At 45.9% G+C, this 16,625-nt stretch overlaps 1 protein-coding gene across 3 annotated transcripts in view; it reads right to left on the reverse strand.

The window, feature by feature from the left end:
- LOC119033698 (Kv channel-interacting protein 2) overlaps nucleotides 1–16,625 on the reverse strand; it is a 103,075-nt gene that overhangs the window by 55,393 nt on the left and 31,057 nt on the right. Inside the window, exon 1 of one of the 3 annotated variants that reach the window (XM_037124102.1) lies at nucleotides 1,655–1,889. The exons of the other annotated variants lie outside the window; for them this stretch is intronic. Within the exon in view, the coding sequence (XP_036979997.1) occupies nucleotides 1,655–1,742 (88 nt within the window). The 5' untranslated portion in view covers nucleotides 1,743–1,889. Of the gene's footprint in view, nucleotides 1–1,654; nucleotides 1,890–16,625 lie in introns of those variants that run through there. 3 annotated transcript variants of the gene reach the window in all.

The raw sequence follows: 16,625 nt of genomic DNA on the forward strand, positions 1-16,625 counted from the left end.
TTTTTGTGTAATCCTGCTGACAAACCAACATACCACATCTTACTTACGTCCCTAACCCTCATCAGCGGAGGTCTAGATCTAAAACATCACTCTGAAGCCCAAAGATCGATATCTAAAAACACACATTTTGCTAATTGTTTCCATCTGAATGACTGAAATGGGTATCATACCCAATGTCATTGCTTTGGCCATGTCACAGTGTTTAAACATGGGTTATAAAGTGTGTGTGTGTGCGTGTGTGTGTGTGTGTGTGTGTGTGTGTGTGTGTGTGTGCACGCGCACGCGCACGCCTCTCCACCGGTGCCCAATCGCTGCCTTTTTGAGCACGAATGTGAAGCCCTGCAGATGTCAAAGACAGAGATAACGAGGAGGAAAGCTGAGGTGGAGATGAGCGGTGCGGGTGTCAAATTAGCATTCACGCGCTGCTCTATTGACAAGGTCATCTAAACACTGCTTTATCTCCACCTTCTAGGCTCGACTGCTGCCGTTCAATAGAAACACCCTACTTTGTTGTGTCTTCCCCAGGGCAATGTGTGCTGCTGCTGCTGCTGCTCAATATCACTCACGAGAAGAAGAAAAAAATAGAGGAAAATGGGTGTAAGGCTTAGCAGCAGGCTGTCAATAGGGACCTATAGAGGGTGTTTCTGGCAAAGGACACTTTATTCAGCCAACACTCAGCTCAGGAGCACAAAGAGCATAAAGGAAATAAGACCCTCTGAGTATCGACAGAAGATTTTCTGATGGAGCTCACACAACTTTATATCCTAATCTGCACAGATTAGCATAAAAAAGTGGCGCCTAAGTGTGCAGGGGGAGCCATAGGGAGGAGGACGGGGTGAGCTGATGTCATACTGGGAGCCGAGAAGCTGAAGGGCTGGATAAAAGGCTGTGTGTGCCTTTCTCCCACTGAGAGATTCTCAATGGAGGTGGAATGCCACATGCTTCCAGAGGGCAATCGGTCTGACTGGCAAAGGGAGACGAGGACGGCGCTGAGAGGTGAGGAAGAAGAGGAGGAGGAGGAGGAGGAGGAGGGTGAGGAGGAGGGGGAGTCAAAAGGCAGATAGAAGGAGGGGAAAGAGTGAGTTCATTCAGCCCCAGCAGCTCTATTCTCACTGTGAATACCGATCATTGAGAAAAGTGGAAAAATCCTATGCCCGCCGAGCGTACTGTACATGCATACTAACACAGCAGATGTGAACATACATTGTGCAGAGAATAATGACTGGAATCTTTAAGCTTTATGATGGCTATCCTTTGTTACTGTCTCTCTGTCTGGAGATGAAACAGAGCCATCAGACGTATTGTATATACACACACACACACACACACACACACACACACACACACACACACACACACACAAAACCTGCAACTCCACTCGCGCTCTTTGAAAAAGAGATGCTTGTTTCGGATCCAAGCAGTCCAGCAGTGTATCTGCCCTGCTCTGTCGTCACTCAGGAAGAAAACAAAACTAAGCGGCGGAAACGGGACACTGACAGATGGACCAACCATCAGCAAACCAATCCGAAACTCCTCTCTGAGCTGAACACCTCTGCCAAACACACCAGCAAACTCCACCTGAGCTCCACTCCAGCAAACCTCTCGGTTGCTGGAGGGGAAGTTTTTTTTTTTGGTTTTTTTTCAGGGTGCCTACCTTGGGTGAGCGTTCCCATGAGGAAGTGGTAGAAATAGCGAGCCACCTTGGTGAGCTGCCTCTTGCACCTTTTCCTGCACTGGCTCATCTTGGTGCAGCTGTGCTGGAGGTGGAGGTGAGGACAGTGATGGTGCTGTAAGTCGGCTAGTCTGCCGGGGGAAGCGGACTCTCAAGGTAGGATGAGAGAGTGTGTGAGTGTGTGTGTGTGTGTGTGTATGTGTGTGTGTAAGTCTAATTGCCGCTGCCTCTCTTCTCCTCCTCACTCACCCCCTTCTCCTCTTGCCTCACTCTGTCATCCTCCCCCCTCCTCTCTCTCTCTCTCTCTCTCTCTCGTCTCTCTCTCTCTCTCTCTCTCTCTCTCTCTCTCTCTCTCTCTCTCTCTCTCGTCTCTCTCTCGTCCCTCCACCTGTAGGGCGCTGGCTGTCAATCAGCCGGCAGCGCTCTGCCACCTCCCCCTCACGTTCTGTAGAACCCCCCTCATTGGCTGGGAGCGGAGTGTGGCGGAAAAAATTACGGACCGGCGCACATGTGAGAGTGCACACGCGTGTGTGTGTGTGTGTGTGTGTGTGTGTGTGTGTGTGAGCAGTATACTACGAGGAAGCTGGCTTGAGTGGCAGGTGGTGGTTTTTCTCTCGCTCCGCAGATCTGAGCGTCGTTTTTTCTATTTTCCCTCCACTCACGACAGCTTCTGAGAGAGTGTGTGCATCTGTGCGTGCATGAGCCAGCAGGAGGTTGAGCAAAGTGACAGAGGAAACAAACCAAACCCATTAATTAGCATCACGCACCGTCCCTCTCTGTCTGTCCGTCTGTCTCCCGCTCCTTCATTAATGGCATTCACAACACAGGGAGGGAAAAAGGATGGACAGGAGGTGCAGGGAAGGAGCAAGAAAGTGAAGGTACACCAAGAGACGGATAGGGAGGTTGAGATGGGGCAAAAAAAAGGGGGGGGATGCATAATTAATGTCTTTCCCTCCTCTCTCCGGTGAGGTAAAATTCTAAATGAGGGGGGGAAAAGCTTGACGGGAAGAAGAGGTGGTTGGACAAACAGCAGCGGCTGATGAAGAGATTAGTATCTGCCGGCAGAGAGGGAGGAGATGAGAGAGGAGGAGCTTCTGAGTCTCGTGGCATTGAGAAAGAAAGGTATTTCAGTAAAGTCTTCACCCTCATCACTCTGCCGCCACTAAACGAGGAGACACACTCCCCTCGTTTTCCCTGTCGACACGTTTGATTGTTTTTGTGTCCACAGCTCCCACATTACCCCGCTAAACTGCCGCCACTCCACCTTTATCCCCTCTCTCTCTTCTCCCCAATGCTGAATTAAAAGTGATTACCGTTACCACGGCAACCCCAGACTCCATGGATTTTTTTTTCTCGTTGGCTGAGTGGCAGATGCACACACACACACACACACACACACACACACACACACACACACACACACACACACACACACACACACAAACACACGCTTACATCCACATACACACCTGTCTGCTCTTCAGGTCAGAGAGAAAATCAATCAGACGTCAGGCAGATGCCTCCTCTAAACACTCTTGTTCTATTTCCACAGATTCTGCACTCTGGCTCTCAATTAGAAGTCACAGAGAGAGGTCAGAGCACAGGTGAGTGTTTGACAGAGAGCTCCTCCGGACTCCAAAGGAGTCGATGCAGACAGGCAGAGGCGGGCAGAGCGCTGACATAACCAAGTCGCACAGAAGGATTTGATAGTTGACTGTTGGATTCCGAGCGAAGGAGACTTAAGAGCATGTGGGAGAGCAGATGGCAGAGACTTTACTGACCCTGTTTTAAAGACTGCACAGTCTTTACTCTGACTCCTGGCTTCTGCAGGCAGTACTTATGGCACAAGGGCTGCGACTTACTATTATGGTATTCACTGATTACATATCGGATTATTTTCATGAATAGTCGATTCATTGTTTTAGATGTTTCCCTGCACGCCTGACTCAAATGATCAGCTCATTATTCAGTGCTACGATATCAACCCTTGTATTGTCTTCACTTTTGGGACCCTCTGGTATCCCTCGGGTCAAACTGACCTGGGACATATTCTGTGTCAAAGTCATCTTCAAGTATCAGAATACTCTGAATTGATATCTAAATTATGAAGTTGTGTTTTATGTTTGTGTCTGTATATGTGTGTGGGCATGTTTCTGTGTGTTTTCTATGTATGCGGGTCAAACTGACCAGAAGACCATATGAAGGACCGAAATGTGTAGGGTATAGTAGCACGTGTGCTCAGTAATTTTTCTGGGTTTGTTTGTACATGTTTATCACAGAAAATAAGCTGAGGCCATTGAGTTTCATGTAGAAAACCACTGAACCATTTTTCATCTCGTAAAAATAATGAAACGAGTCAATTTGACCCAAATACCATACAAGGTTTAAGCCTGATGCCCACCCATTCAATTGAATCAGGTGTGTTGGAGATCTGAGATCTGAAACATGCAGGAAAGGGGCTCCCAGGAACACGACTGAAAAAACTCTGGTTTAGTCTGTAAAATGTGAATAAATAAATAAAATGCTCATCACAATTTCTACGGGCTTATATCCAAAAACTCTTCATTTACTTTCATAAATGACAAAGAAATGCAACAAATCCTTTCATCTAAAAGCTTGAACCAGCACAAGTAACTAACTAACCGACCAACTAATGGATTAATTGTAAGGATGAGTGAGGGCACAATAATCTGCATCTGTATGTGTACCTGTTCAGCCAGCTAAATTATTTGTATCCCTGTTCGTACACTGAATGGGTGGGCCTCGACCTAGAAGTGGGTGTGGTCCTGAAAATGATACCAGTTGTTCAGAAGTTGCTATACTTAGTTGCTAACTATTTGCAGAGCAAGATTGTTATAAAATTAAATGAATAAACCGAAGTCCGCCAAGCAGCGAGGAAAAACTACATTATCGGTACTGGATACTCGTTTCAGCCGAGTACTCGCTGCAGTGCCTTCTCCATGTACACAAGCCCCCCGCTGGTCAAACGCTGCAATTACAACACCACGTGCTGCACAGGGGCCCAAACTGACTTATTTTCAATAAGCTTACATTGTGAAGGAAGCTTTTATAAAACAGTAGACTCTTAGATCTCTACTCCTCCACATTACATCATTTAAAAAAATAAAAAAAAGTTTCATGTAAAAGCTGTAAAACCACTTCCATTATTTAAGACACGTATGTCATCGATCCAAATGACTAGAATCCAAATAAGCTTAGAAATGTGTTTACTCTGGATACTATTTCACTGAATTCTGTCAATAAATGATAACATTGATTTTCTGCCCCACATTAGGTTGTCACAAGTCTGTCTCCATCTGTTATTTCTATAGTTTGAGGGAAGACACCAGTTGCCATGCAGCTGAGAAGGAGACGGACCGGCTGCAGCACAGAACCTTGAGGTATTTGTGTTGGCGTTGGTGGGCCAGCGGAGGAGACAGCTGTCAGCAGAACTTGTCTGCTCCCTGCAGCCGCTGCCCTCATCACCCTGCCGGTACACTGTATGTCTAACTCTGACAACAGGTTACGAAATATAAGGTAATTGACAGTCAGAAATGCACCCTGCTGAAGAAGAGACCACAAAAACAAGCAATTCTGTATTTACAAGTATTAATGACATTTATAGCCAAACAAATTCATCTAAATTGATATGTTCTTGTACAAGAAGGCAGGATAATCTGCAGAGTGTTTAGATAATCTGAGGCAGATGATCACGGACAGGATTATAGGCAACAAATGAACCATCATGTCTTTCAATCGAGCTTCAGCCGGCAGGTTTTTGTGAGGAAAATGTGCGCGAAGCAAACAAACTTATGATCAACACAGTTTATTTTCCCTCTCGCACGCACAAAGAGCACCCTTCCTTGCACGCCTTCAGCTCTCCCTAAGCCAGTGAATAATAGAGTTTGAGGCTCATTGTAGCTTAAGAAAGAGAACGCACGCACACATGCACCAGGAGGTAAAAGCTGAAGAAGAAGAAGAAGAACCGAAGCGACAGATTGAGTGATCAGTGTAGCATGAAGGATTACAGACTTGCAGCGGTGGCTGTAACAACACACCATCTCCCGCCACGCACACAGACGCACATGTACAGACACACACACACAAGGGATCAGGGTGTATGATCCAGTGGTTAAAGGTTAAAGTTTAATAAAGATGGCTCTGCTCTCTGCAGATGGAGTGGAAGAAGCAGAGGCTCAATAATCAATATTTATATGTGGAGATTTAAATCAGGTACAGTACATGAGGCAATTCTAATGTACTGCATAATGCATAGACAGTCGTCTCTCATAGACAGCCAGATTTCCACACTTTGTTTTAGTGCGTCAGCGCTTGAGAAAGGTCTGGCTGAAAACACTCAATCACAGTTCTCTCGGGCAGCACGAAGCCCAGGATGCAATATTTTTTTTTCTAGGAAGGCGACAGAATCATCAAGCCTCCGATTGAATCCCGCCCCTTGAGTTGAGAGAGTTTCGTCATATCCATTTTACTCAAATGGAAAAAGCAACAGTGGATCGTGGATTCTCTCAATAGTTCCCAGAAGCTAGCTTCAGATACCCGCAGCCAGGTACTGTAAATGAATCAATCAATCGTGTATTAATCTTGCATTTTAATTGCCAGCTCAGAACCTCCTGGAACTATCAGAAATCTCTGTCATCCCCTGAATCAGACCATACAGAGAGTGAGAAACAAAAACAGAATAAAACATCAAAACACAAATCAAATATTGAAACAAAAAAAACAAAATCCGAGAGAGATGAAAACAGAAAGGAACAGAAAGGAATCCAGGATCTGAGTGCAGGGCAGAGTGGTTGCTGCAGATGCAGTCAGAGGTACTGGAGATCAGGAACACTTTGAATCTCTCACTCTGAGCATGCAATAACAAGCTGATCTTGACTCAGTATGACAGGGTCCGTCGGTCTCGATGATACTGGCATCTCTTCCTGGCCTGAGCACCATTTTCACTACATGTCTGATATGTTTTTTAAATAAAAACTTCAAAAAAAAAACCCCAAAAACCAGCATGTCTTTGAGCTCTTACTCAAAGCACAAAAACTGTCATACTGTGACACTGTTTTTGTGCCCGTGTGCTGAAATATGCAGCACAGTTTTTAATCACACTGTATGTATACTGCTCACACACCATCCTCAAATCTAAAAGTGTCTGATCACCTCCTTATTTTGGAATCCGAGCAGAGCTGTGTGACGAAGCGGGACAGCTGGTGAACGGAGCGACAAGTTGGGGAGTATAGACAGTGGGTGTTTACTCTGCCAATGTACCGTAATATGACAGATGTTGACGGCTGATGCCAGATGTTGGATTTGTCAGATCGCTGCGATTCTAAAGAAAAAAATGATGTTGCTGTGTTTCCTTTTTGAATCCCTTTTTGCAGAGAATGTTTAGTTAAAAACTCGAGGCGATATTATTGTCTTTCTGAGCTCTAGTCTGACTTTAAGTCTGAAGTATTTTTGCCTTCTTCCTGAGTGTCAGCGCTTGGTTTTTCCTGTCTTCCTTCCAGAAAATCTTTGCATAGTCGACTTCAGGCTCTTTTATCTCCCGCTACTGCACTGTGGGTAGAGCAAAGTCAGATCCACTGCAGGTATATGACAGGTTTACAGAGGACGCAGTGAAGCTCGAGCTGCCTATCAGTGGAACCGAGACAGACAAGTGAGAAGCAAAGAAGTAAAATAAATGGCACAATGACACAGTCAGCTTTCTGTTATGGGGATGAGGATATTCAACGAGGGAGGTGAATCAGTTTCGAGGGATGGGTGTGGCTGCTCCAGATCGAGGGATCTGCACGTGTTGTTGTTGTTGTTGTAAACACGGTGACACCATCCAGGGATTTGTGCCAACAGTCAGCCGCCTGTTCTCAGAGTATGCACGTGTGTGTATGTGTGTGTGTTTTTTTGTTGTTGTTTGTTTTTTTTTGCCATCCAGGAGTCTGAGTCACCACCACCAAGATGTCCAGGGTGTGAACCTAGCGGAGCCAAATCCAGGCTGCAGTCCATTAGCGAGTATTGCCAAGAAACACAAGACGGACAAAGAACACAAGACCTCACGTGGCGGGCCCTTTTAGCACCAATTATCCGCCGGCAAAAGCTTTTGTATTGAGCACTGATGTATTAATTGAGACTTCAATCAAACGCGAGCAGCTCTTAAGTGTATTCATGTGAGGAGTAAAAATAGTGGCAGGTTTAAAATGTCAGGCAAGAGATCCAAACACATAAAAATGGACAGGAAGGGAAGGAAGGAAGGAAGGAGGAACACGCTGGCACACAGCGAGAGGTCAAACAGACAAGAGGAAAGATGAGTTAAGTAGCAGGCAGACTTGCTGCACCATTGACCTGACGGGGAAGCGCCAGATCGGCAGGCTGCCTGAGTGACTGGATCCATCATTAAGATGGAGACCCCGGGGGGCCTAAGACCTGCCCCGACCATGAAGTCCCAGTCAGAAACATCATCACGTAGCCTTGAAGTCTGGGGCTCTTTTGGCAGGTCAACAGGAAGATAAATCAAGCTGACTGCCTCACTGACCTCACCTGCTTCCTCGCTGCGCTGTTATGTTTCCAAAACTCAATTCAAACCCTGAGTAGTACATCAAGGTTTGTACTGAATGAGAAAATGTTATGAAAGATAGCATGTGTGTGTGTGCGTGTGTGTGTGTGCACCAACATAATGATTTAGCAGATTTGGAATCAGTGCAGCACTCTGTGTAGGCTGCCATACGAGCACAAAGGCACACAGGAATGTTGGAGGGCAGATGTGACACCGACACTCCACTCAAGTATCTGGCAAAGACACATGCACACACACACACACACACACGCACATTTGTTTTTAACACTATTTATGTGGCAGGCAAAGGCACCAGCTGGTGAAACCCACTCAACACTCTATTCACTGAGAACATGTGACTGTGGAGGGAAGGAGGGGAGAAGAGGGAGGAGCGAGGAAGAGGCACAGGTGGAAGCACTCGTCTTCAGGGATGTGCAGCTCAGCCTTCAATACAAACAAGAAATTAAGAAAGTTCACAGGGCTGAGACAGAGACTCTGGCCACCGCGACTTGTTTGTTTCTGCTCATTCGGCACAGGTCTGCGTTTAGGTTTTTTTTTTCAATTCTTTAACAAACTGGCCTGTTTGGACCTGAAGTGGACTATAAAATGCTTGACTTAAAGCTAAACTACACCATATTCGCATTGTCATTGAAATGTCGTGTGTGTTGCAAAGCTCCTTCACTGTAAGTTACTGAATAAAAAATACCCCCCAAAAAATCATGGTCAAGGTCCAGTGCATAGGATTGAGTACTGAGTACGATGATATTCATAATGGTGTTTTCATTAGTGTATAATCTCCTGAAAATAAGAGATCTTGTTTTTCTGCCCTTTATTGAAACTTTTATATCTACAGAAGGAGTGGATCCTCTTCCATGGGGTTCACCATGTTGCACGTCCATGTTTCTACGGTGGCCCAGAAAGGACAAAACAAACACTAGTTCGAGCTACAGTTTTTTTCACATTTTTAGCAGCCACCACAGTGGAATGTAAGATGCGGGCTGATCAGTGGGTTGCAACTTCACTTCTAGACGACAGTAAATCCAAACACACTGGACCTTTAACCACGATCACTTTGTGGCCTTTACCAAATACTTTTCAAATACCAAAATTACCAGACTGAACCACTCCAGCAAAGTTTCCTGCTGGGAACAACGTGCCAAAGAGTGCAAGAGCCTAACTGTTATGCTTATTGTACGAACGTGACATAAATGTTCATTTCTGGCATGAGCGTGGACAGCAGATACTGAAGTAAAGCGACATGTTAGGACCATAAGGCCCTAGATAATAATGCACGATATTCAGGTGACATCATGATGCGCACAATGTGATATCTCTGTGTCGATGTTGTTCCTGAGCATCATAATCGGTGCTGCTCCAGAACCAGCTTTCAAAGTGACTGATCACATATTCATACTGTCATAGCTCTGTAACTGAAAAAAGACAGAAAAAATACTCACGTGGGTGAAGAAATCATTTCAAACACGTGGTTGACATTGTGAAAGAGTGTATTTTGACCATGATGATCATAATATGTGATGATGAGGAATGTAAGCAGAAAAGCTTGATAAGTTAAAAAAATGCCATCACTCCTCTGTGAGCCTTTAAAACCAGGATATTATAACAATATTCAGAATCCAAGACGATATACAGTCTCATATCATGATGACAAATATGTCTCCATCATGTACACTTTTCCATCTGAAGTGCCATCTGACATTGTTTCAGTCATGCACATAAACACTGCCCCCTTTTCACAAAATATCACTTAGTCACAAACTTAATAGCTTTAATTTGTTTCACACGCATCATTCCCATCATTCAATTAGGAATGAACACGACATGCAGATTGATTTGGGGATGTTACGCATTTACAGCCCATAATGTGGGGTGACTAGAGAGCTGAACGAGCGAGGCAATCATCCGTATCCATGGCGACGGACGTTTTTTTGTTTTTTTTTCCTGCTCGTGGAGAGTGGCAAGTGCGCTCCAACAATTTACCTGTTTATTTATACACTCCCCTTTAATGCGCCGCGAGGGCTCTCCACAGCCGCGAGCATGAGCTGATGGAGAGACGACACTCCACAGTCAAGTGCAAGCGGGTAGGGTGAGCCAGATCGAGGAGAGAAGTGAAACTGTCCCATCTACTCAAAGAAATGACTACTCTTCAAACTTGATTTAAGTATCACTAAGCTACAAGAATGTTTTGGAGAAGTTTGCAGATCTGAGTGTTTACAATATGAATGAGGTAATACAAACTCAGAAATATTTATCTTTCCCATAATTTAATGCAATCTGGAAAATAAGGTCCCCAGAACACAGTTTGAAGCTAGAAAGGTGGCAGGGCCCGCCGCAACGCAGTTTGAAGGTGTGTTGTGCTTTGAGGTCAGTTTGTTTATTCAGTTTATTCGGTCATGAAAACAAAGAGAGATTGTTTATTGAGCTTGTTTAAGCATTCACAAAAATTTGTCAATGAAAATTGACATAGTGCTCCTTTAACAGTAGTCCATTAACATTCTTTCAACTGTATAGTTTGTTCGGACTCTCAGTTTTAATTTAATTTGATTAGCATATTTGACATGTACTTTAAGAGTTTCTATCATTTTACACATTAGCTAATTGGACAAGTAAATACCATAATGTCGTAATCAAGCATCTAATATTTCACTTAAGGAGGATATTTTGGAATAGTTGCCTGATACCAGCGAGGGTTAAACAGCTAATATTGGAAAAGATGACATATCTGATATCTGGGCCTGGTGGATATTAAGCAGCAGCACTGAACACTGTCAGATTTTAAATGAGATGGCGCTTTCATTTTTATTAAACATGGCACTGTAGCCTTGGGCTGTCGAGCGGCGAAGATACCAAACAGCAGAAAATGACCTCTATGACACTACCGCCATCTGCAGGCAGAAAACCTGCACAGCCACAGCTCCAGGAGCAGTTACTCTGTCCTGAGGGAAGACAGATGGATAAAGAGAAGGCACAGGGGGGGAGAGAAACTTCCCAAATGCACACATACACATTCTGACTTTTCTAAAAAACCAGGGAGTGAGAGGGAAAATAAAAGTAACGCTATTAGTAGCTAATTATGCATGGCAGAGGAATACGGCTTTACTGTTGAGCACTTTAATGTGAACGCTAATGAATATTCATTTCAGGCTGTTCTTTGGATAAGCCAATATGGATTGCGGAATAATTAATAATTTGTGAGTCTGAGTATGTGAGCAAATATGTAAGGTATAAATCATACATTGGTCCTCCGTCCCCAGTCTGACCAGTGGACGAACATCTTGACAAGACAGCTGTTAAGAGTTAGAATTAAAACTCAAGGACGAGCAAAGACGAACATAAATAAACGTATTACGATATAAGTCAGTAAGTTTCACATCTGGCAGAGAAACTCAGACTTGAAACAGCACTGACATCTCCGGGTTCAGTCTCAGAACTCCAGTGGAGACACTTCCCTTGGATTTGTTTCAAAAATACATAGTGTGGCGTTCACTGCTGTGTCCACCGGCTTTAAAATAACTGGCTGTACCAAACAGTGTAGACCAGCAGAGGGCAGATACAGACCACTACTGTGCTGCTGTGGCTCTAAAAAAAAAAAAATTTTTAAATTCAGGCATAAAAACGTAATTATCTCTCACAGAAAGACATATATCATTTCTCTCTACATTTCATTTTTCCTTGGGGCTTGTGATGCCCTCAAGGCAAAAAAAGATTATTAAAAAAGGAGTTAAAAACACCACATGGAAACGATCCATTCTAATACTATACATTATACATACCTCGACTGAGGTTAAATCTAAATTAATGTTTGAGTTTGTAACGACTTCAGACAAATCAAAGCGTTTATTTGTGCCGACTCCCCTCTGATTAATGTCTAGCTGCGGTTTACTGCTGACTGCTTTTATTTGCAGTCAATTATCTCGCTCACAGAAAATATGGCAACAGTGTAATGGAGCCAGGAGGAGGAAAAAAAAAGAGTTGGGAGGTATTTACAGAGGTATTTACTGGTCTTTACCGCCCTGTACTTTCAGATTTCTTGTTTTCACTTTGCCGTGGGCGTCACAGTGATCCGTCAGTCTGCATCGGTTTACAGTTGTGGTGGCGGGACGGAGCAGGAAGGCTGTGAAAGTTCGTTTAAGTTCACGTCACAGCCGGGAAACACAGGAAGAGGAATAAGAAGATGCTGTCAATGAATTACAGAGAATTGGTCGCACTTGTAATCTACGGCTAAAGCCCCGCTCTCCCCCCTACTGTTGTCAGAACTGATCCCCTCTGGAAGCTCCTTGCGTATTCCTAAAGCCTGGGATGAAGCTGCTGCTGGGGTATGGCACAGGTAGATGAATGAAGTTAGGGGGACAGCACCCGGGGGAGACAACACTGACAAATAAAGAGCAAGAGGAATGGATGTCTGGGCCACGAGGTCTACAGATAACCCACAGGGGAGATGCTGTGACTTTCACGTTGTTTTTCACTGTCAGGCGGCGGAGTCGGCCGGGCCTGACGCTACAGGCGCCTCCTTGAAGGCATCAAACGCTCTGCGAGAGATGGTTTGCGGTACTCGTTAAGCGCCCGTGTCGACGCGAACTCGTGCCACCACCTCGCCTTTGCTGCATCTTGCTCCACTCCTGTTTTACATGATGTCGTCGAACGCAGGCGCGCTTGTATTTTCCCTCTGAAGCCTGCGACTCTCTTCCTCTCGCTGTCACACCCAACCTCTCAGCGGCTTGACTACTGCACCCCCTCCCCTCCCCTCCCCTCCCCTCCCCTCTCGCTCCCTGCCTGTCTGAAGGCAGGCAGCAGGTGTTTTGTGACTCGAAGATCAGAGAGCCGCTGAGAGACGGAGCCCCTCTGAGCTCGGCTGCCTGTGAGGAGGAGGAGGAGGAGGAGGAGGAGGAGAGAAAATCTACGCTTCCATTTTCAGAGTCTGTCCTCTCTCTGCAAAAGAAGACAGCGTTTATCCCACCCCCGCCCGGACCACAGGCACACCGGTTCAATACCAGCGTGTGCGTCTTATCCGCGCTACGTGCTCGTGTGTGTCTCCCACAGGCCCCGGCGAGGAGCTTTTTCATTAAGGAGCATGTGAGCTACATGCTGCCGAGCGGAGGTGTCGCTGGGGAAGAAGAGCTGGGGATAAAGGAGGAGGAACAGAAGCACATCGGGTCCACTCGGTGCGCGGAAGACGCATGTGCGACACCAAAGCGCGGCTCAGACTTTGCGGCGATTAAATCAGACCTCTTTGCAGTAACCCAATTTACCAGCACCCTCCTCTCTGACCTAAAACTGGTGTCAGTGATGCTGACTCAAACACTCCATTACCGCCCTCCCCTCTCTTCATCCCGAGAGCAGTTTTGTGAATTACACTTCATTAGACTCCATGCGGCTGTAGCGGAGAGTCCTGTGGCAATGACGGGAACATTATTAATGCCAGAACCACATGTTCACCGTCCCCCTTTTCCATCCACTGCTCACTTTGTCTCTGTGAAGGCAGCCTGCAATTTAAGAGCATCCTCTGTCTAACCGCCTTGATGATGTATTCTACAGTAGCATCCAACTTGTGGGGGTGGATGGCTGTATGGAGTGCAACATTTATTTCTGTATGACATAATTCCTTCTCTAAAAAAAAAAAAAAAAAAAAACATCTTACCTGGCCCGCTCTGACTCACTGATGTTTGCTGCTTGTTGATGTAGGAACGCATCTGACACACAGCTCATGGTGGTTTTATAAACCATATGCACCAGATGGTTTGTAAGAAGAAAAACAACAAGAAATATACAGTGACAGCGAAAAAGAAACTTAACATCTGACCGAACAGAACGGTTACTATAAACAACTCCCTTTGGAATTTAAATCATGATGGCTACTTTTTCATATGATAAAAAAGGGAAAAGTGTACTGTATTACACTAATATATCACAAAATAAACTTTTTTCTTTATTGCAGCCCTATTTAAACTGGTGATAGGCACTGTCAAAATTTGTTGATAGGTGTTTCCCTTCACCAGCGGGAGTCTGGATGGTTCCTTCCTTCCTACTAAATCAGTGAGTAACTACACAACTTCACCTTTTCAGAGCAACGTCAGGGTTTCTGGGTCTAATTGAGATTTCCCTACGTTTCTATGCTTGGGACAGAAGCCAGGCTGCTATCGGTAGCCATGTTGGTGACACCGTCTTTGCTCTGGCGGCTCCAGCAGTAATACCACAGGGAAATGCTAATGAGGGGGAAAGTTGTCTGCTCAGCGTTAAAGCTACAAGGCAGTCCAATTCTCTGCCCACCAATCGCTGCCGCGCGGCCAAGTGGGTTAAAATATCCCATGACTGCAAGGTATTATGGGGATGGAAAAGCATATCAACTTTACAGTTCTCTACCTTCGTTTGAATTCTAATCCACTGACGCATCAAAATAAATACAGTCAGATACGTACATGCTGACTTTGTCCAAAATGTCAATTTCCGTCATTTACTCTTAACAGCTCCTGAATTGTCACATTCCACAAAATTCTACCCGGTACACGCCCTGCTGGTAAGGATAAATTTCACTTATTGTTGCTGGCGCGAGCGTGACAGCGTTCAGGATACTGCCAACACGGACCACACATGCACAGCCTTGGCAGGAAATGGGTCCGAGCCCTTTTGCTCACAGGTCGGCCCACTCCATCCACTGCTCCACCCTGGTGCCCATGTATTTCATTTGCGCGTTTTCCTCTTCATTGCCAGCCTCTGCTCCCCTCACAGCTTCTCGTGAGCCATTAACCAGGGGGCTCAGTCTGGTGTGTCTGATGAGGACAGCTGCTGGGTTAAACGACCCATCTGTATCCAAATGATATAATCAGCCCTAATAGAACGGGGACAGATCAGTCCCATCGCTGTCAACCGTCGGAGGACAAGAGGTCACCTTCGCTGCGGTTCAGGCACCAGCCTACCTGATTGGGAATCCTCAGAGAGACTCGCCTGAAGCTGAGGCGACTGTCTATTTGTGTGTGGGACCATGCATGGAGCGTCAAGAGAGCCGTTTGTCTTTCAGCGAGCTTACAGCAACTTTTTCCGCTCATGTTCTGTGCCACGGTGCAGAAATTTGGAGGCTGCCACAGGCTGATGGAGGGGCTGGATGGGAATTATTGATGGGAAGGTATTTGCGCTTTGCACCCCAGTGGGGATAATTCATCACAGTGTCAGCGCAAAGGTTATACAGACATAACAGAGTCCAAGGCAGGGTGTTTAGGGTGACTGCTCCAATGCAGGCAGATCGGGCATTAATCCCAAAGCACCCTGCCAACGTCTCCTTGAGCAAGACCTCAAACCTACACCTTCCCACCCAGCGACCAAAAAGCAAGAACACACCCATGAAAGAGAACAAAAAAATGTCAAACACTCCTGAAATCACTCTCCGTCTTCTCTCCTGCTTGACAGCTCCTCCGTCTGAGCTCATGTTACATGGTTCATGAGCATGATTTGATCCTCTCTAAGAGCACTAATAGCAGCTTTGATCATGACAAGTGCAGCACTTACACTTCACTACTATAATCACTAACTCCCGTAATGTAATCCTTCACTTCTCTTGACACCATCTCCAGCTTCCTTAAGGAGCTTTGCTGGCCGTCCGTCCGTCAGGCGGGGCTGCGGCTGAACTCTCCACCCTGCTCTCAACTCAATCTACCGAGCCCACTCTCCGCCGCACGCTGGGTTCCTTAAGTGCTTCAGCTCTTCACTATTTCTGCTGAGTGTAGGTGTGTGTGTGTGTTTGAGACACCTCCAACTAATGACAGCGATGGCGTTGGGGGGGGGGGGGAGTCATCGCCCCTGAAACGGAGACTGTGGCAAAATGAGGCAGTGGAAAATAGTTTTTCTCTGTTCCTCACTCTCCCGCTCTCGGTTGCCGTCTCTCTCCACATGTGGGCAGGGAGCCAGAGGTGAGCCAGGGTGAACCACATCCCACTATAACAACCCAGTGATCAAAGACGAGACACTCGGCAGACTCTGCAGCATTTAAAACAGACCTGACAATGTAAACAGAGGCGCACGCTTCACAGGCAAACATCTTTCAGAGCATAAGAAATGATGTTGCACGGATTCCTGGAGGACGCGAAACCCCGTTGCCTGCAAGTTTTTTCCTAACAGGCGGCTCATCCATCCTCCATCATTGTAAACACAAGTGTTATGTAAGACACAGAGGACAGCGAGCGAGCGGGCGCGTGCGTGGGAGTGCATCCCGAATGTGAGCGCTCGTGTACAGTCCAGTGTTCTCGCACGTGTGTTTGTGTATATGAACTCCGTGGAAAGGGGGCACAACTTGGATGAATTCACCCAATCACCCAAAGGCTCATGGGAAATCAGTGGGCGGACAGGTATGGATCGGTGACAGGAGGAGGAGGATGAGGAGGAGGA

Source organism: Acanthopagrus latus, chromosome 15 (assembly GCF_904848185.1).
Source record: "Acanthopagrus latus isolate v.2019 chromosome 15, fAcaLat1.1, whole genome shotgun sequence".
Taxonomy (NCBI): Eukaryota; Metazoa; Chordata; class Actinopteri; order Spariformes; family Sparidae; genus Acanthopagrus; species Acanthopagrus latus.